Below are 19,420 nucleotides of genomic sequence, written 5' to 3'. Positions count from 1 at the left end.
GTTAGTGTATTCTCAGAGCTGTGCCATCACCACAGTCGATTTTAGAATGTTTGTGCTTCCCCAGAAAGGAACCACTCTCTCTCCAGTCTCACCCTAGCCCTCAGCAATACCTCCTTGCTTTCAATCCCATTTCATATCAGTGGAATCACAAGACATGTAGCCTTTTGTGTCTAATTTCTGTCACTTAACACGTACATTGTAGCAAGTATCAGCACTTGATTCCTCTTTACAGCTGAATCATTTTCTCTTGTTTGATAACACATTTGCTTATCCATTCATCTATTTATGGACATTTGTATTGTTTCTACCTTTTGGCTACTGTGAGGAAATTTCATCTATACATTTTGGTATAGACATATGTTTTCCTTTTTAGAAAGTATATGCCTGGGAGTGGAATTGCTGGGTCATGTAGTTTAATTTGATTGATTAATCAATTGATTGATCAATTAATTGATTGTTCTGAGGATTGAACCCAGGGAGTGCAGAGCCACATCCCCAGCCCTTTTCATTTTTTGTTTTAAGACAAGGTCTTGCTGATAGGCTGGCCTCAGATTTGTGATCCTCATCTTAGCCTCCAAGTCGTTGGGATTAGGGTTTTGTGCTACCATGCCTGACTGTTTAACTTCTTGAGGAACCACCAACCTATTTTCCACAACACGCTGCCACTCCGCAGGTTCCCACCAGCAATTTCGAGGGTTCCAGTTTCTCCCTATCAGCACTTGCTGTTGTCTTTTTAACCATCATAGTGCATATGGAGTCCTGTAGCTCCTGGTGGGTTGGGCTTGCATTTCCCTAATGACAGTGCTTTGAGCATCTTTTCAGGTGCTTATTGGCCACTGGGTGTTGAGTTGTAGGAGATCTCTGTGTATTTTGGGCACAAGTTCCTAACATCAAATGTATTATTATTATTATTATTTGTGTGTGTGTGTGTGTGTGTGTGTGGTACTGGGTATCCAACTCAGAACCTTGCACTGCCAGGCAGGCGCAGCACCACTGAGGTACATCCCGGCCCTCAAATGTATTGATGAAAATCTCCTGTTTTGTAGGTTGTCTTTTTGCTTCTTTGTAAATACCTTTGAAACAGAAAAGTTGTTGATTTTGATGAAGTCTGGTTTATCTGTTTTCCTTTCATTGCTACTGCGTTTGGTGTCATGGTTCTGAAACCATTGCCTAATCCAAGGTTGTAAAGATTTATGCTTGTTTTCTTCTAAGAGTTTTATAGTTTTAGCTCTTATGGTTAGGAGAACATAACTTTAATAAGCTGTCAGAGGCAGCCAGTGAGAAAGCTGTATCCTTTGGGGAGTTTCCAAGCCTCTGTGCTGCCAGGGTTCTGCCAGAATCCCTGCCACCTCCCTGGCTGCCCTAGCCCTCTGGCTGTGTGGCCTCACACCTGCCTCTTCTCCCTGGCCCTCAGTTTCCCCGTGTACACCTCAAGGATGTATTTATTGCAAGTGTCCTTTCCAGCTCGAGTCTTTGCCGTGGAGTCCTTTTCTCTAGAGACAGCCCTAAGCACACTTTTCTTCTACTCTTCCCAGAAGAGCCTGGAATCCATGGACCCTTGGCCCCTGCACACTCACACATGCATGCCACACACTGATAACTTGAGTGGCAGCTTCAGTGCCCAGGCCCAGCACAAGGTCACAAACCTCAGTCTGGAGACTCACGCCAAGTCCAGGACATGAATCCCATCCTCCCAGGGTCCCCTCCCTCCAGTGAAAGCAGCCTGCACCTGCCCAGCCCATCCATGCTGTGAGCTACCTGCCTCCCTCAGCCATGGAGTAGACTGCATGTTAGGCTGGTAGTCAGGAGAGGCCACAGCTCAACTGAGAAACTGAGTCCCGCCCAGTGGCCTGGGTATCAGAAATACATATCAGAGCCAGGCTGCTGGGGCCCTGGTGGGAGGTGGAAGGGCTCCTGTGGCCCCTGAGTATGGACGCAGTGCTAACCAGTCCCCTCCTTCAGCCATGGCCCGGCCCCATCAGGGAGGGGAGGGACCCAGTGGTCACACAGGGGCCTGAGATTCAGGGCTCTGCAGCTTCCTCTCTGCCCCCACACTGTCCCAGCCACTTGTGGCCTGGGAGACCTGGCTATCACCTCAAGTGACCTGGCTCCAGCACTGTGCCTCAGCGTCCACACAGAGGAGTGGGGAGAACAGAGCAGTTTGAGGGTGAGCTATAGACTGCACCAAAGCCAGGAAGGCCTCCCCACCGAGGCTGGGACAAAGCAGAAGCCTGGTGACTCCCAAGGGAGAGAGGGACCATCACTCCTCTTTGGAAGCCCAGAGCCAGCTTCTAGGGGCAAGATGAGCTGTGTTGGAGTGTGGCATGGGGCCAGGTCTGCAGTGGCCTGGCCTGAAGGAGCCTGGAGACCTCTGCCCTATTTCCTCCTCACTCTGCCATGTCATTCCAGTGTTTACACACAGAGAAAAACATGGGTGTCAGCATGCCTGCCTCGGTGGGCTCCTAGCAAGTGACACAGCCGGGTGAGCGGCACCAGGTCTAGAGACAGGATGCTCGGGCCCCGACAAACCCGCGCTCGGCTCCTCAGCCCCGGGGTCCTGAGAATAGAGGTCTCTGGCCTGCAGCCCGTGTGCCACCCAACCCCATGTGGCGCATGCACAGCATGAGCAGCCATCACTACCCACTAATGCAGGGCTGGGACAGTTGTGGGACTGCATGTGCTTAGCACGTGCAAGTCACCCCCAAAATGAGTAGATCTCTCTGTGGTTTTGCTTTGCATTTTCCTGAAGACTAGTGCTGTAATGATGTTGAATTTCTTTCTTTCCTTTTTTTTTTTTCTTTTTGCAGTACTAGGGATTGAACACAGGGCCTTTATACAGAGCTACATCCTCAGCCCTTTAGTTTATTTTTTATTTTTTGAAACAGGATCTTGCTATGTAGTTCAGACTGGGCTTGAACTCACTATGTAGTCCAGGCTGGCCTCAAACTTGTGGTGATCCTCCTGCCTCAGCCTCCCACGTGCTGAGATCACAGGCATACGCCACCACCCCCAGCTCCCAGCCCTTTATTTTATATTTTTGAGATAGAGTCTCACTAAGACATAATAATACTGACAGTAATAACAATAGATATATGGTTTATGTCTTTTTTTCTTTTTTTCTTTTTTTGGGGTACTGGGGATCGAACTCGGGTCCTTGCACTTGCGCAGCAGGCAGTGAAACCACTGAGCTAAATCCCCAACCCATACGGTTTGTTTCTTGACTCTCAATTTTATAGTTATTAGTGTACAAGTTTTTTATTTCCTTGGCTAAATTTATTTCTAAGAATTTATTCTTTCAGATCCTATTGTAAGTGCGATTTATTTTTTAAATTTTTTCTTCTGTGTTCATTTGTGTGTGTTGGTTTTGTACCTTGCAACTTTGCTGAATTCCTTTATTAGGTCTAATAGGTTTAGGGGACATAATGTAGGATTTTCTGTATATGGATGGTGCCATCAGCAAACAGATCGTTTTACTTCTTCCTTTCCAATGTGGATGCCTCTTCTTTTTCTCGCCTAACTGCTGTGGCTGGAATGTCCAGTACGGCCCTGAGTAGAAGCAGGAAGGTGGGCATCCTTATCTTGTTTCTGATCTTGGGAACACCCAACCCTGGGATAGACCTGAGTAGGTGTAGGTGGCTTGCGTGTGCCGCGCTGGGGCTCAGAAGGGAACTGGGACATGGAGACTGGATCCAGATTTGGGGGATGGTGAAAGGGCACAGGAAGTTGAAAGCCCCTCTTCCCATCCCACTCCTGGACTCTGTCCCTGTGACCCTTCCCTTGTACAGTGCTCTGCCCACCCATGTCTGTCTCGGCGCTTTTGTCCCACAGAAGAAGAGCCGTAACGAGACCTATGGTGAAGGCAGTGGTGTGGAGATCCTGGAAAACCGGCCCTACACAGATGGTCCTGGCGGCTCCGGGCAGTACACACACAAGGTGTACCACGTGGGCATGCACATCCCTGGCTGGTTCCGCTCCATCCTGCCCAAGGCGGCCCTGCGGGTGGTGGAGGAGTCCTGGAATGCCTATCCCTACACCCGAACCAGGTGCGTCCCCCACTGCATGGCATCTGTGGGCAAGAACCTGGTGGCATAGATCCAGGGGCTCAACCACTGCACCCCAGGGAGACCAGGCTCTGTCCCAGATGGGTGTCCTGAAGATCCAGGTGGTCACACAGGAGAGAGAAGGATGTCTCCCAGACTTCCTGCATACACTGAGCCACAGCTGTTGGAGAAATCTCATCTGGGAAGGTTCAAGGGCTCCAAACTCATTGTAGGCTCCCTGAGCAGCCCAGGACAGTCAGCCTGCTGGGAAGAAATGAGAACTGCGGTAGATCAGATGATCCGGAGCTCCTCTGCTCCTCCAAGGCCTTTAGCTGCTGTGACCGCAGTTTATTACATCCCACTGAGCAGGGCTTTCCTTGGGGATACCCCCCCAGCAAGGGATCTCTACTCTGTGCCCCAAAAGACTGCTGGGTTGATGGACAAGGGCTGTCCCCACCAGCCAACTGCTTTACTGAGGGTCCTGACAAGCCTCCCTTGCACAGTGCTCTGGGGCTTCCTTGCTTCCCCACATTGCGGGGGGGCCACCGGAGCTTGCTGCAGAATCCACAGAGAGCTCATCTCTAGCTTGGAGAGGGGCTGGCCCTGTTGGTATAGCTGGTTCCTCGGCAGTGGGTGTTCCATCCCGGGAGTGCTGGGTCTGGATCCTGCTGACTCCACAGTACACTGTTCGTGTGCAGCCATTCTCAGGATGGGTGATGGTCCAGGGGGAGGATGGGCCCGTGGCTCTCACCCGGCCCCCTCACCCTCTCCCCACTTGACTCCCACCCTGTGGTGTCCCAGCCAAGCTGCAGACCCAATGGATGCTCTTCTTCCTTCCCGCAGGTTTACCTGCCCTTTTGTGGAGAAGTTCTCCATCGACATCGAAACTTTTTACAAAACCGACGCTGGGGACAGTCCTGATGTGTTCAGCCTGTCTCCCGGGGAAAAGAGCCAGCTGATGACCGGTGAGCAGCAGGCGCCCGCTGCCTACTCCTATTGCCTCATGTGTGTCCCCCAAGTCTAGGGGCCCCCCACAGGCTCCCCTGCCCCAGAGATGCACACGGTGCTGGGCCCTGTTCCCCCCGGGAAGCTTCTCCAGCTGACAGCCACACGGAGTGCCACGGGCGGCGGGGGCTGTGGCACAGGTAGTGGTGGGTTCCGCTTCCCACCCCTCCAGCCCTGTTGCTGTGCAGGAAGCAGGACCCATTTGTTAACCCTTTTTTTCTCTTGGTACTAGGAATTAATCAAACCCAGGAGCACTCTACCTCTGAGATATCCCCAGCCCCTTTCTTTTTTATTTATTTATTTAAATTTTTGAGACAAAGTCTTGCTACATTGCTGAGGCTGGCCTCAAACTTGCAATCCTCCTGCCTCAAGCCTCCCAAGTGCTGGAATTACAGACATGGACCACCACCAGCTTGTTAAAATCTTTTTTTAAGAAAACCTAAAGATAGGGATTTTCATATGAAATCTTCCAATAACTATGTGTTGGCAATTAATTAAAAGTTTGGGTAACTAAACTTTTCTCAGTCAGACAAAACACCTCTGTGTGTGCATAGCTTTCCCATGTCCTCTGCCTGGGATGGGTTAACAAGCAGATCAGCCTGCTGAGTCCCTCCCAACATGAGCCCTGTGTCTGGGTCCCCAGAAACAACCAGCGTGTCCCGCTGCATTCCCATCACCTACACCACCTTCCCCATGTGGAGTGTGGACAGCCAGTGCTTCCCCCGTGTCCCCCTTGGTCCAGCGCCAGTGCAGCCAGGATATTCTTGGCTTCACATTTCCATCCTCCAGTGGAAAGACCACCTTTCCTGGGACACTTTTCCCAGCCTTCTCCCACCTGTCCCCACCTGTCCCCACCCACCTTCCCACGGAAACCACCTCCCCAACCTCTCCTCAGCTCACCACCTCCCTCACCTGCTTGCCAAGTGGGGTGCACTCAAACTGTGAGGTGACTTGAAAAGGGGGAGTTCCCTAGCCAGGGAGATGACTGAGTGTCGTCCTCACTCCCGACACCGTGCCTTCCACATAGTGCAGCCTGGAGCCCTGCGAGGATTTGGGGGGTGCGGGGCCTGGGGAACTGAGGAGGAGGTTGGCAGACACGACCATTCACAGGGTGTCCCTGCAGATACCATTGACATCGTCAAGGATCCCGTGCCCCCCAACGAGTACAAGATGGAAGAGGACCCCAAGCTGTTCCAGTCGGCCAAGACCCACCGGGGGCCCCTGTCTGACCACTGGATCGAGGAGTCTAAGAAGCAGCTCCTGCCTGTCATGTGCGCCTACAAGCTGTGCAAGGTGGAGTTCCGCTACTGGGGCATGCAGTCCAAGATCGAGAGGTTCATCCACGACACTGGTGAGCACGCTGGGGCCTGCACCTGCTGCCTGCCTCGGCCTCGGCCTTTCCGCCAGCGCTTCTGTTGCCCTTTGACGTCCAAGAGGTGACCCGAAGCCCATGTCTGCTCCCTCGGTTTAAGTTGGCCTCGTGCCCACTGTGCATGCTGTCCCTCACAGATGAGATGGTCCTGACCTCGTTTGTGTGTGACAGTATGGAGCTCACACCCCACCTTGGCAGGCAGCCCCTGGGGAAAGCAGGCCTTTATTTGTTCTCCCCAAGGAGGCCCAGGCTCCGTAGCCCACCTGCTAGCTGGGAATTCCAGGTGGCAGAGTAGCTCAGGCACTGCAGAGTCTCTCACACCTGCCAAGAAACCAGCTGGGAACAGACACCTGGGTCCCAGATGGTGAGCCTAGCTGAAGCTCTGCCCCTGCCCTGAGGGGTCATGGCCCAAGAGAGGCTCCCAGGCATCCCTGTGCAACCACAGGAGCAGAGGTGACCAGAGTCACACTACTGGTCACAGGCTTCTCACTTGTCAGATGACCCAGGAGACTGCACAGTGACGGGTTGCTTATAGAGGAAACGGCTCCAACCCTGGGTACAAACGTTCTCCACACCAACGGTGTCAGCCTGTCCATCCCCAGGGAAAGGTCTTCATGAGTGGCCAGCGGGGCCTGGGTGTGAGGAGGCGGGTGAGGCATGGTGTGGCCAGGCCGTCAGCTCCACCCCCAGGGTGGCTCTCAGTCACGTCACCCACTACCAAAGTCCTCGCAGTAGGTGCCAGTACCCACCTATCTAGTATACGACGCAGGCCTGAGTGAAAGGTACACTGAGACAGAACTAGGAGAGAAAGCAGGGTGCTAAGACGTCCAATGCCAGTGCAGCTGACAAAGGCACTGACCAGTCCCAGACACTGACTTTTATTGGCAATCAATTGGAGTAAAGATGAGGTACATGTAGTATCTGTGTGTGAACAAGGCTCATAAGGGTCAAGACAAAGCATTCTCGAATTAGGGACAGACTAGACAAAATGTATGGTTGTAATTAGAACATTGTCGGGCTGGGGATTTAGTTCAGTGGTTCCACCGCCTGTGAGAATGGAATTTGGGTGTGAGTTACTCTGACCTCGGCATGTAGGCTTCGGCCAGACTCACTTCTCAGAACAAGCCAATTGTGGGGTTAGCTCTTCACAGCCTGCTTTGGGCATAATCAGTATTACAGTCCTCTGCAACCCACTGCTCCCTTCCTTGTGGGGCTACTGCAGTGCTCATGGCCAGGGCCAGGGAGGTGGGAGGAGGAGGAGGAGGACATCCCATCCCGTGGAGGGGATACAATCTCTGTCTAATCCTGTAGAGCTTAGATTGGCCTCAACAGCCTCCCAATTCCCTAGGTTCACCCACTGGGACCCACGTACCCACCTCCAAGGTCCAGGGCAGCGGGGGATGGCCCCCAGGAGACAGACCGATAGTCAGGCCTGCTGCCAACCTGGGCTTCGCCCTCCTGGTGGCCATCCCCATTTCTAGGATGGGAGCACACATCCTCAGCCCACAGGGGATGTGAGGACAAGAGGGTACTTGGGTAGGCTGGCCAGGGCCTCCTTCCTGCACCTCCAGGAATCTGAATGTGGTGGCTTCTCAGGTCAGCCCAGCAGGGTCCCAGGAAGCAGGGTCTCTGGGCTCAGATTCTTCTAGACTGCAGAGACCCCCAGCCACTGAGACAGCCCTGCCCTCAGAAAGGAGAATGGGCCACTTGTGGATCTGCCACGTAGCAGCTCTGTGTCTCCTCCACGCTGAGAAATGGGTGCAGTAACAACAGTCTTCCAGGGCTGGTGTAGGATGAGACCACAGGGTGCAGAACTGAGGTGGAACATGGCACACGACGTTGTTCCTGTGAACCCCCATGAGCTGGGCCCAGCTTTGGCCTTGGAGAGATGACTCCCAGGGGCTGGCACAGGTCTTAGCTGCCCCCATGGCTGCCTGGGCCCCGATGAAGTGCCATGTCCCAGCCCTCCAGCACCCCAAGAAGCCCTTCCCTATACAGCCTGGAGAAGCCTCATGAAACCAGCTGCCAGGCCCAGGAAGAGAAACTGAGGCCACACTCAGGCTTGGGCAGGGTCACTGGCAGGAGAAAAAAATCAATAAAATAAAATGTGGTTTTCTAAACATAAATCCACACAGCAGTAGACTCTATGCCCTACAGCCCTACACAGGTGTAGATGAGGATAAAACTCACCAAGAGAAGCAAGTGGCAGAAAAATACACAGTGTGACCAGCGTGGCGCGTATATGTGAACTTCTACTCCAGCCCAGCCTCCCCAACACATAACGGGGAGAATACATCTGCGCGCCAAAGCCAAAAGCAAACCAAGTGGCAAACGTAAAACCCAGGACAGACCCGCAGGGTGTCAGAGGTGTGCAGAGGGCCAGCTGCCGCCAGGACGTCCTGTTCCTTCGCTGGGCAGTGTGGATGTGGCTGTTTTGTTCCTTTTTTTTTTTTTTTTTTTGGTACCAGAGACAGAACTCAGGACCTTGCATTTGCCAGGCAGGCACTGTGCTGCTGAGCTACATCACTGGCCCTTTTCAGTATTTTGTTAAGCAGCTTTTGTGAGCCTTACTTTTACATACCATGCAGTTTGGCCATGCGAGAGAGCAGTTAAGGTCAGAGCCGGGACCTGTGTTCACAGTCCTGCCAGAGCTTCAGCAAGGTCTCCACCCCAGGGGGCCCTGTGTTCCCTTTCTCCACCTCCCCACTCCCACTGCCCAAGGCCACCCCATGCTGCTTTCCACCTGTTATCTCTGCTATTCTTCATACCTTAACAAAATTCTACTTTATCCTATTTTATATGTATAATATATTCTATTCTTTTTTGCTTGTTTGTTGTGTTTCATTTTGTTGGTACTGGGGATTGAACCCAGGGCTTATGCACTGAGCTACGTCTTTAGCTATTTCCTTTATTTGGGGAGGAGAGTGTCTTGCTAAGTTGGTAAATTGCCCAGGCTGGGCTTAAACTTATCCTCCTGCCTCAGCCTCCCAGAATACTGCTATTACAGGTGTGCACCACCACACCCAGGCCCTATCTCATATGTGTACTATTTTCTATTAAAAGCATTAAAAAGAAGAAGAAGAAGAAGATCAAGCCATTTTGAACTTCAATTTGATTTTCCATGGGTTTGGACAGGAAAAGCAGGCCAAGCTCCAGGAGATTCTTGGGAGTCTTGTCCACTTCTTCCCAGGGAAGGAGCCCCCTAAATTAACTGTGGCTTCTGATGAGACGCACTACCCAGGAGGTCCCTCACCTCTAATTGGAGAGTGAGTCTAGGAGTCAGTCCCAGTTTCACAGACAGGGAAACTGAGGCACGGCTGAGCCTGACCTCCCCTCCTATCTGCAGGCCTGCGGCGGGTGATGGTGCGGGCCCACCGGCAGGCCTGGTGCTGGCAGGACGAGTGGTACGGGCTGAGCATGGAGAACATCCGGGAGCTCGAGAGGGAGGCACAGCTCATGCTGTCCCGAAAGATGGCCCAATTCAACGAGGATGAGGCAGGCGTGGAGCTTGCCAAGGACACAGCCAACCAGGACCAGGCACCTGGACCAACCCCCGAGCCCAGCAGCAGCAGCGGAGAGCCCCTGGTCGGGCGGGGGCTGAAGAAGCAGTGGTCCACATCCTCCAAGTCCTCTCGGTCATCCAAGCGGGGAGGTGAGCTCCAGTGCCAGGGTCCCCACCTTCCAGTCAGGGTCCCCTCCCTCCTCTCCCTCCCTCGAGGTAGCCGGTGCTGCTGGGCCCTCTGCCTCTGCGGACGCCTCTTCCTAGCGGGCATGGCGGAGCTGAGCAGGTCAGGTGCAGAGCCCTCCTCTCTCCAACTGTGCCAGGCTGGGCCCAGACCCCTCCCCAGCAGGCCCCCAGACTCACCTGCAGGGCCCAGGGGAGGCCTGCGAGGCATCAGATCCTGAGGCAGAGGGTGAAGCAGGTCTCCAGCATGCAGCCTGGGCACTCATCTTCCCATCGCCCCCCAAGCCCTGTTGTTGCCTCTGCCATGGCTCAGTTTAAGGGATTTGCTCATGCTCAGACCCAGGCCTTCTGAGCATGTGTCCTGGGCTTGCACCCCATGCCCTCCTACCCCCACATTCTCCCTGGCATGACTACCCTTTCTTTAGAAAGGGGCCGGAGCTTCTGCGGAGAGGAACCCGGGAACCTCCACCCCCCCTTTCTCCATTCGGCCTCTGGCCAACCCTCCCAGCCCCAGGAAGGCTACATGTTCATTGTCTCTCCCCACTGTGGCCACCTCAGCATGGCCTCTGGGCCTTCCCCACAGGCAAGTGGTCAGTGTGGGGTTTTGCCTTCCAGCCAGCCCTTCCCGCCACAGCATCTCGGAGTGGAGGATGCAGAGTATTGCCAGGGACTCTGACGAGAGCTCAGACGACGAGTTCTTCGATGCCCATGGTAGGCAGGCAGCTCCCCAAAGCAGCTGGGGCCTTCCTGGGGGAGCTGGGGAAAGGTGGCCTATACCTGTGCTGGCCCAGGGAACAACATGGGACACAGGGTTGGGGCACGGAGGAGGAGATGTCACACAGGCTGCCACCTCAGGTCTGGGCCTGTGCTCATCCTAACCAGAAGTCAGAATATGCTGCAGGTCAGGCAGAATGAGATGCTCACTGGAACCCCCTAAAAAAGAAAGTCACACTGAGGTGTTTTACCATATATGAATTTATTTCCATGAGAAATAGAATTCACAGTGTTCTAAATTTCTGTGCTTACTTTCTTTTGTACATGTGTCATTTTCTTTAAGAATATAACAAATGCAAATTAGATTAAATATGCACCTAGTATAGGCACTTTAGAAAATGCAACAAGCAGCAATAATTGAGCTGCCCACTTCCCACTACTCCCGAAGTAAGCTCAATTGGTGCACCACTGCCAGCGCCTCCCTGTGCTGGAGATGTGAGGACAGACTTGAGTCCGAGCAGTGGCTGCCCCTTTGCAGGCTGCCAGAGGGTGGGGCTCAATGACCACTGGTACACAGCGGGGCTGGCACAGTAGAGCCCTCGTGCTGTCGCCATGCCTGGAGGGATGAGGAGCCACTGAAGTGTGGCTGGCCAGCCACAAGGGGAAGAAACTTGAGGCGTCAGCATCCAGGCACAAAGGTGGCACCTGGTTTTCCCTGGGGCCAGATGACCCCAGGCAGCCAATGACCTCGGCAGCACAGGCCTCATGGAGGGTGGGGAAGAGGTGCCTTTGGTGCCCCTCCTCCTGGCTGCCTCCTCATCCCTGACAAGAGGAAAGTACACATCTAGTGCAGAAAATGCCATGGCAGGGAAGAGGCAGCCGAGCAGGAGATGCCTGAGCAGCAGTGTCCTGGGAGAGCAGGCCCAGGAGCCCATCCTGCTGGAAGAGGAAGGCCAGCAGGAGACTGAGCCAGGCGGGCAGCTGCCTCGCCCCAGGGAAGTTCCGGAAAGGCAGAAATAAGGTAGCACTCCTCACTGAACTGCACTTGGCAGATGTTTAAAGATATCTGCTGCCGGGCATGGTGGTGTGTGCCTATAATCCCACCATTCTGGGAGGCTGAGGCAGGACATCAAAAATATAAAATGGGCTAAGGCTATAGCACAGTGGAAAGGTCTTGGGTTAAATCCTTGGTACTGCAAAATAAATAAATAAATATATATATATATATTTCTTTCTTTTTTTTGTGTGGTACTGGGGATCAAACTCAGGTCCTTGTGCTTGTGCAGCAGGCAGCAAAACCACTGAGCTAAATTCCCTGCCCTATATTTCATATATATATATATATATGTATGTATGTATGTATCAGCTGATGAATAGATAAAAGATAGATTTAAAAGGCTTCAAGCACTGACATACTGTATAGCATGGATGAAGCTCAAAAACATGATTCTATGTGAAGGGAGCCCATCCTCAAAGACCACATATTGGTTTCTGTTGATAGAAATACCCAGGAAAGGCGAGGGCCTAGAGAGAGCAGGTTGATGACCAGTGGCCGGGGCGGGAGGCAGGCATGAGGACTGACTGCTCGCGGCTGTGAGGTTTCCACACCCAGGTCATGAAAATGCTGGGACCTAGACAGCAGTGATGGTAGCACGGTGCTGTGAATGTCCTGACTGCTTCTTTAAGACAGCTCAGATGGTGCGTTTCACGTTATGGGACTGGTGCCACAATATAAAAACAAAGCCGAGTGGTGTGCAGTGTGGCCATCCTCTGAAGGAAGGAGAGAGCAGGGGTATTCGAGTCCAAGGAGCAGGGGCACCAGCGTGGCCCCCAGTTCCTGCTGAGGTCCCCTGTCCTCCCCAGAGGACTTGTCCGACTCCGAGGACATGTTCCCCAAGGACATCACGAAGTGGAGCTCCAACGACCTCATGGACAAAATGGAGAGCCCCGAGCCCGAGGACGCACAGGGTAAGCGGCCCCTGGGGACTGCACTGCATGGGGCACTCTGGGGTTTGGGGAGCCCCCAACCAGATCTCCCCCATCAGTGTTCCCGACAGTCCAGCCCCCAGTTCACAGCGTGCTTCTGTGTTGCAGACAGTCTGTACCGCCAGAGCAGCCCTGAGTTCAGGGTGGCCTCCAGCGTGGAGCAGCTGAACATCATTGAGGTGGGTGCTGGGTGCTGGGTGGCAGGGCTGTGCTGCCCAAGGCTGCCAGGGAGGGGACGAGTCAGAGGGACAGTCCCAGGCTCTGGAGGCAGCCTCACCCCCACGCTTGGCTGGGTTGCTGCCCGGAGAGGCACCTGGGGCTCCTGTCCTTGCCGCCCCGCGGGGAGATGTCCACCAGCCCTCCCTCTGGTGTCCCAGGATAGCAATGGCAAGTAGCCCCCAAGGAAGGCCTTGACCAAGCTCCACCTGTGGGGGAGTAAAACGAGACACTTGTAAATTCCAGATCAAAAATAAGCTCTTCACCTTGTGGCCAGCCTCTCTGCTGTGGCTGAAGATAAAAAGGAGGGGAGGAAGCAGGAGTCATCTAGGCAGAAGTGATGTGGACGTGGCCTGAAAGGCGGCCCCGAGGGCGTCAGGCAGAGCTCAGTGGGTCCAATAAAGCTGTCTTTGGAGCCCGTGTCCGCTTCGGGGTTCTTTGCCGGAGCTCTCGCTCTTTCCTCTGCCTGTGGGTGGTCAGAGCTGTTTGCACCAGGCAAGAGCCAGGCCACCCGTGCTGTTCCGCACTGCGGTCTTCACAGAGCTCCATCCCAGGCTTCCTAAGGTGGAAACAGCATCTCGGTGGGGAACTCAAGTCCCCCTGAGGAGTCGGGTTGAGGGAGCATCCACACCTCTCCTCTGGGATTCTCTGTCTGAGGTCCGAGGTCAAAGGGGGCTTTTCTAGAAGGAGTGATGGATGGGCTGTGATTCCAGCGCTGCTCAATGGCTGGAGAAGGCAGGCAGAGCCCCTCCCACCTGCAGTGCACACAGCTCTGACTGTCCCCCCCCACCCCCGCCGGGTTGTGGCAGAAGGGCCTTGGGCTTGGCTCTACCTCGGGGTGTACATTTGGAACCAGCATTGATCATGGGGTACCTCTGTTGCAATAGCCCCCAATCCAGACCCTTCCCTTGTGGAAAGGGGCAGCTTTATGGAGACACTGAAGGGGAGAAAGTCTCGGCTCTCCAGAGCCCACCCATGACCCCTGTGGAGTCTGTTTCCTGGGGTTCAGGACAGGGAGGGCTCCTGTTTCAGGCCAAGTGTGAGGAAGGCTGTCTTTTGGGGCCCTGCGGGGGTCCCTACACAGTCTCTAGTGCTGGGTCCAGCCAAACAGACACATGGAGGATTCTCTCAGGCCCTGTCACCCATCCCTGCCGTTCCCAGGTGACAAGAACCCCTGTCCTGCACCTCCCTGTCCTGGCGACGGGACATTTTTCCCATACCCCTTTGCCAAGCTGTACTGGAGAAACTTTGTCAGATGAGCCTGATGGGGATGTCTGACTGCCCAGGCCTGCTGCCCAGGCCCCGGGAGGAGAGGGAGCCCTGTGGCCTGCGACCGGCCTTCCTTTAGCTCCTTCCCTGTCCTTCACTCACACCCCTGGACATAATGTAGCTCAGCAGTGCTCACCAGCGACCCCATCACACCCCAGGAGCAGGGGCGGGGCAGAGGGAGGGCCCTGGGCACAGGGCCACAGCCTGGGCTGGCAGGAGGGTGTGAGCTTGATAGGGAATCTGGGTTCCGCCCCAGCTCGGTGCTGGCACATCATGTGACATTAGACCAGTCCCCGGGCCTGACCTTGCCCCACTGCCTCATCTCTGAAAGGTACAGCTCTGTGCCCCTGTGCTCGGTGTGCAACCCAGGGTCTCACCTTGACCTCAAAGCTGGGGGCACGGCCTCAGTGTAAGGGGTGCTGCCCTCCCTGCTGGTAGGTGCTGGGGCCCTGGCTCTGCCTAGATGTCCCTGCTCTTGGGGACCATGGTCTCAGAGAGATTCCAGGAATGGCAGGTCTGGGGACCCAGGGGACAGCAGAGGAGGCCCTGAGTAGGTAGACAGAGAGCTCACACACTGCCCTGACCCCAACTGCTCCTAAGTGACCCCTGTGACTGAGCCTGTGGTAGCCCTGACTGCTTGGGCCAAGACAGACCCATTCTTGGGAAGCAGGCCCCAGAGCCCGGGGTCATGCTGAGCCTGAGCAGAAGCTGCTGCCTGGGCCCCTTAAGAAGTGGAGTCCGGGCTTTCTCAGGCACAGACCCTCCCTCGAGTCTTCTGTTCCCTCGGTCAGAACCCCCTGCTCCTCCGGGCTCTGAGAGAGGGCAGAGGTGCAGAGCCCCAGGCCCCTGACTAACTCAGGAAACAACTGGACCGAGACAGGTGCCTGGGGGCGGTGGGGGCCGGGCATGGAGCCGACACCCACTCCATCTGTACAGGATGAGGTCAGCCAGCCACTGGCCGCGCCGCCTTCCAAGATCCACGTGCTGCTGCTGGTGCTGCACGGAGGCACCATCCTGGACACAGGCACTGGGGACCCCAGCTCCAAGCAGGGTGACACCAATACTATTGCCAATGTGTTTGACACCGTCATGCGCGTGCACTACCCCAGCGCCCTGGGCCACCTCGCCATCCGCCTGGTACCCTGCCCGCCCGTCTGCGCTGATGCCTTTGCCTTCGTCTCCAAGTGAGTGGTGTCTGCCCGTGGGGGACAGCAGCACACCAGCCCCCTCCCTCCCTGTGCACAAGGTGGTCCCCAGCCAGGGTCCAGGCCTCTCCAAGAGTCCTGATGTCCCTCCTAGCCCCTCTGCAGGCAGGCTGAGCTGAGGCTCGGGAGGGCAGGCCCCAGGTGGAGGCTGTTTCCAGTTCTGTGGCCGGTGCACTGATTTGCCTGTGAGCGTCAGGTCCCCTGCATCTGCCCAGGGCCCGGCCCGAGAGTGTCACTGTGAGCCCCGGGGCAGGGGGCTGTCTGCCCTGAAACCCAGGGCAAGGGAGGGGCGGAGCCAAGGTGCCTGCCCTCTCTGACCCAGCCCCTGCCCCCAGCCTCAGCCCCTACAGCCACGACGAGGGCTGTCTGTCCAGCAGTCAGGACCACATCCCGCTGGCTGCCCTGCCACTGCTGGCTACCTCCTCGCCTCAGTACCAGGAGGCAGTTGCCACGGTCATCCAGCGGGCCAACCTGGCTTATGGGGACTTCATCAAGTCCCAAGAGGGCATGCCCTTCAACGGACAGGTGAGGGGAGGGGACTCGAGGGGGTGGCCAGCAGGCTCAGGGACAGCTCTCCCCAGCCTGTAGCCTCCAGCAAGTGGACCAGATGCTCAGGCCCCTGGGCCCTCCCGCCTCCAGGTCTGCCTGATTGGGGACAGCGTTGGGGGCATCCTGGCATTCGATGCCTTGTGCTACAGCAGCCAGCCAGTGTCTGAGAGCCAGAGCAGCAGCCGCCGGGGTAGTGTGGTCAGCGTCCAGGTACTGGGCAGGCCCCTGACCCTCGCTTGTCCCCAAGCCACCACAGTGGCCTGTGGTAGCCTTCTCTGGTCCCATGTGTGCCCCACAAGGACAGAGCTCAGCAAAGGCCCTGAGGCCAACTGACTCAGGTGCCACCCTGTCCAGCTCTGCTTATTCTGTCCACTCAGCAAACATCGTGGAGCAGGGCACCTTCAGGGCAGGACACAGCAGGGGTGGGAGAGGCATGGAGGCCTGAGGAGGCCCCAAAGCAGCTAGGGGAGTTTCTCGGGATCCCCCACTCCTAGGAGGCTGGGAGAGGACAGGGTTCTAGTGCTGTTACCCAAAGGTGGCAGGGCAGGCATGTGGGGCTGAGAACCTCTGCAGCATGGCTGAGCCTGGGAGAGCATGTAGCTTAACGGGCCATGGAGAGGCTCTGGTCCTGGAGGTGACCAGTGGGCTCTGTCCACTTCCCAGCAGGGAGGAGACACCCAAGGTCCAGGGTGGCAGTGGGCTGAGGGCTTCTCCTTAGCTTGGCATGAAGCCTGGGGCTGGGCAGTGCCAGGGTTCTGGATTCAGGAGACGAGACAGCTCCCAGGATGCTGAAGCAGGGACTGGACTGGGTCACCCAGCAGTGAGCCTCCTCGGGCCATTCCAGGATGCTGAGCTGCTGTCCCCGGGCATCCTGGTGAACACGGCACCGGGCTCCAGCAGTGGTGGCGGCGGCTCCAGCCTGGAGAGCAGTCGGCACCTGAGCCGCAGCAACATCGACATCCCCCGCAGCAATGGCACTGACGACCCCAAGAGGCAGCTGCCCCGCAAGAGGAGTGACTCATCCACCTACGAGCTGGACACCATCCAGCAGCACCAGGCCTTCCTGTCCAGGTGGGGCTCGGGACAGGCCAGGCGAGGAAGGGACCACAGGAGGGTACCACCCACACACCATTCCTCAGCATGAGGTCCAGGGGTCTCTGCTGGGTGTTTATTTTAGGGCTTCCCACCTTATCATGTGCTGTGGTCTTGTACTATCAAATGTCTTGGAGCCACAGGAAACAGGTGGTCCTGAGGGTGGGCATGGGTGTGGCCGATTCAGGGGCAGAAGTAACCTGGTCAGGGCTGTCCCCAAGGCGACAGGCTCCATGGGAGCACTTGAAGCCTGCTGTCACCAGAAATATCCTGGCCAGTGCTAGGAGGCTGCATCCTCCCACAGCAAAGTCCAATCCCTGAAGAGCCATCAGCCCCATCCTGTCCCCTCTAAGGCTAAGAAGGGCCCAGGTGACCTTGCACATCCCTCTGCAGCCTCCATGCCAGCGTGCTGAGGAATGAGCCCAGCTCCTGCCGCTCGAGCAGCTCCCCCGTGCTGGATGGCACCGGGGCCCTGGGCAGGTTTGACTTTGAGATCGCCGACCTCTTCCTCTTCGGGTGCCCACTGGGGCTGGTCCTGGCCTTGAGGAAAACAGTCATTCCCAGCCTGGATGGTGAGAGCCCTGCAGGGTCCCCAGGGCCCCTGCCACAAGGCCGAGGTCCTGTCTCAGGCCCTCCCAGCATCCCTACCACCAGGGGCCCCTGCCCCCATCTCTGCTCCAGCGCTGGCCCCTTCCAAACCCTGCTGCTTCATCCCCTCCCAGGGCACCGGGAGCAGGGGGCTGGGGCAGCAGAGCTATCAGACGGGGACAGAGCCAGGCGCCCATGAAGGCCTCTCCCTCGAGGACCTGCAGACTGTCTTGGACACACCACCCCTGCCCCAGATCAGCCAGTGCAGCTCAGGAACCCATGATCCTCACAGCCTCAGATTACAGAGAGTAAACTGAGGCTCAGATCTGACAGGAGCAAGGGAGCAGTGGTGCTGGGTTAAAATCGCAGGCCTCTTCATTTCCACAACCTGGTGACTGCAGCCCACAGCCTTAAACGGACCCACAACTGAGTGCCCTCACACAGGGGCAGCCACCTCCAGGAAGGCAGAGCCACCAGCCTCACCCAGAACCACCCCAGAGCCAGGTTCTCACATACGTGCATGGAGATCCAGGGGCAGCCACCCCATGGAACACCCCGCCCCGTGGGAAAGGCACAGCTACACATGCTGGTGTGAAAACTCCAACATTCTTGTATTAAATTGGGAAAAAAAACCAAAGTCTAGAAAGTATGGTCAAGTGCAGTGGCACACTCCTATAATCCCAGCTACTCAGGAGGCTGAGGCAGGAGTGTTGCAAGTTGGAGACCAGCCTGGGCAACTTAAACCCTGTCTCAAAATAAAAAATAAACAGGGCTGGGGGTGTGGTTCATTGGTAGACCACTTGACTAGCTATCACAAGGTCCTATGTTCCATCCCCACCAGCAGAAGAAAAGAAAATTTTTTGACTAATAAAAGGACAGTGACCCAGATTCCAAATTGATAGAGACACATGGCAGAGACAACTAGGGACCTCCTTCTGCAACTTACGCCCTACTCCCAGTTTTCCAGCTGCGGCCAGCCTGCCAGCAAGTCTACAACCTCTTCCACCCTGCGGACCCATCTGCCTCGCGCCTGGAGCCACTGCTGGAGCGGCGCTTCCACGCCCTGCCACCCTTCAGCATCCCTCGCTACCAGCGCTACCCACTGGGGGACGGCTCCTCCACGCTGCTGGGTGAGAGCTCTGCTGGGCCCAGGCTGGGGCACAGCCCTGCAGGAGCAGTGCCTCATCCTAACTGGCCCAGGGCTTCCGCCTTTCAAAGGCTGCACCCCAGGTGCTTCAGGGACAGACAAGGCCAGACGTCCCTCCCTGCTGCCCGAGCCCCCGGCCCAGTGAGGACGGAGCTAAGGGCCCGGGAGGGGCCCTCGCCAAGTTGAGTGCATTGTGGGGACCCCAGCATGGCAGGTGGCGGGCCCGGAGACGGGCACAGGTGGGCGGTGACCTTTCCAGAGCTGCCAGTCCCCAGCCCCAGCGTGTATCCCAGCGTCTTGTTGAGTCCTAGTCCTGGAGAAGCCCGAGTCTGTGTGGAGTGTTGTCCGACGGCCACGCAAATGTCTGCTCTTGTCCCCTCTGTTCTTCCCGTCCCCTCCAGTCGAGACCATGCAGAGAAACCCCGAGCTGGTCCTGGAGGGTGGCTCCCTGGCCCCGCTGCCCCCCGGGGATGGCTTCCTGGAGACCAGCATCCCTGTGCCCGTGCTCACCGGGCAGGACGTGCCCCGCCAGAGCCCGGGCTGTGCTGAGTG

General features: G+C 56.2%; 1 protein-coding gene across 16 annotated transcripts in view; it reads left to right on the top strand.

Moving 5' to 3' along the window:
* Pitpnm2 (phosphatidylinositol transfer protein membrane associated 2) overlaps positions 1–19,420 on the top strand; it is a 136,784-nt gene that overhangs the window by 109,934 nt on the left and 7,430 nt on the right. For 14 of the 16 annotated variants that reach the window (XM_021257582.2, XM_087198639.1, XM_021257583.2 and 11 more), the window contains 14 exons: positions 3,829–4,043; positions 4,884–5,005; positions 6,169–6,396; positions 9,764–10,069; positions 10,718–10,813; positions 12,680–12,784; positions 12,911–12,981; positions 15,224–15,471; positions 15,828–16,017; positions 16,132–16,251; positions 16,886–17,112; positions 17,527–17,705; positions 18,681–18,851; positions 19,270–19,419. In XM_021257582.2, coding sequence (XP_021113241.1) covers positions 3,829–4,043; positions 4,884–5,005; positions 6,169–6,396; positions 9,764–10,069; positions 10,718–10,813; positions 12,680–12,784; positions 12,911–12,981; positions 15,224–15,471; positions 15,828–16,017; positions 16,132–16,251; positions 16,886–17,112; positions 17,527–17,705; positions 18,681–18,851; positions 19,270–19,419 — 2,428 coding nt within the window. The remainder of the gene's footprint in view (positions 1–3,828; positions 4,044–4,883; positions 5,006–6,168; positions 6,397–9,763; positions 10,070–10,717; positions 10,814–12,679; positions 12,785–12,910; positions 12,982–15,223; positions 15,472–15,827; positions 16,018–16,131; positions 16,252–16,885; positions 17,113–17,526; positions 17,706–18,680; positions 18,852–19,269; position 19,420) is intronic. The other 2 variants (XM_087198643.1, XM_087198647.1) reach the window with 1 other exon arrangement.

Source organism: Heterocephalus glaber, unplaced genomic scaffold, assembly GCF_053883595.1.
Source record: "Heterocephalus glaber isolate CG9 unplaced genomic scaffold, H.glaber_assembly_v1.0 deba00001687, whole genome shotgun sequence".
Classification (NCBI taxonomy): Eukaryota; Metazoa; Chordata; class Mammalia; order Rodentia; family Bathyergidae; genus Heterocephalus; species Heterocephalus glaber.
The sequence above is the reverse complement of the archived record's forward strand: the minus strand, read 5'-3'. Positions and strand labels throughout refer to the sequence as shown.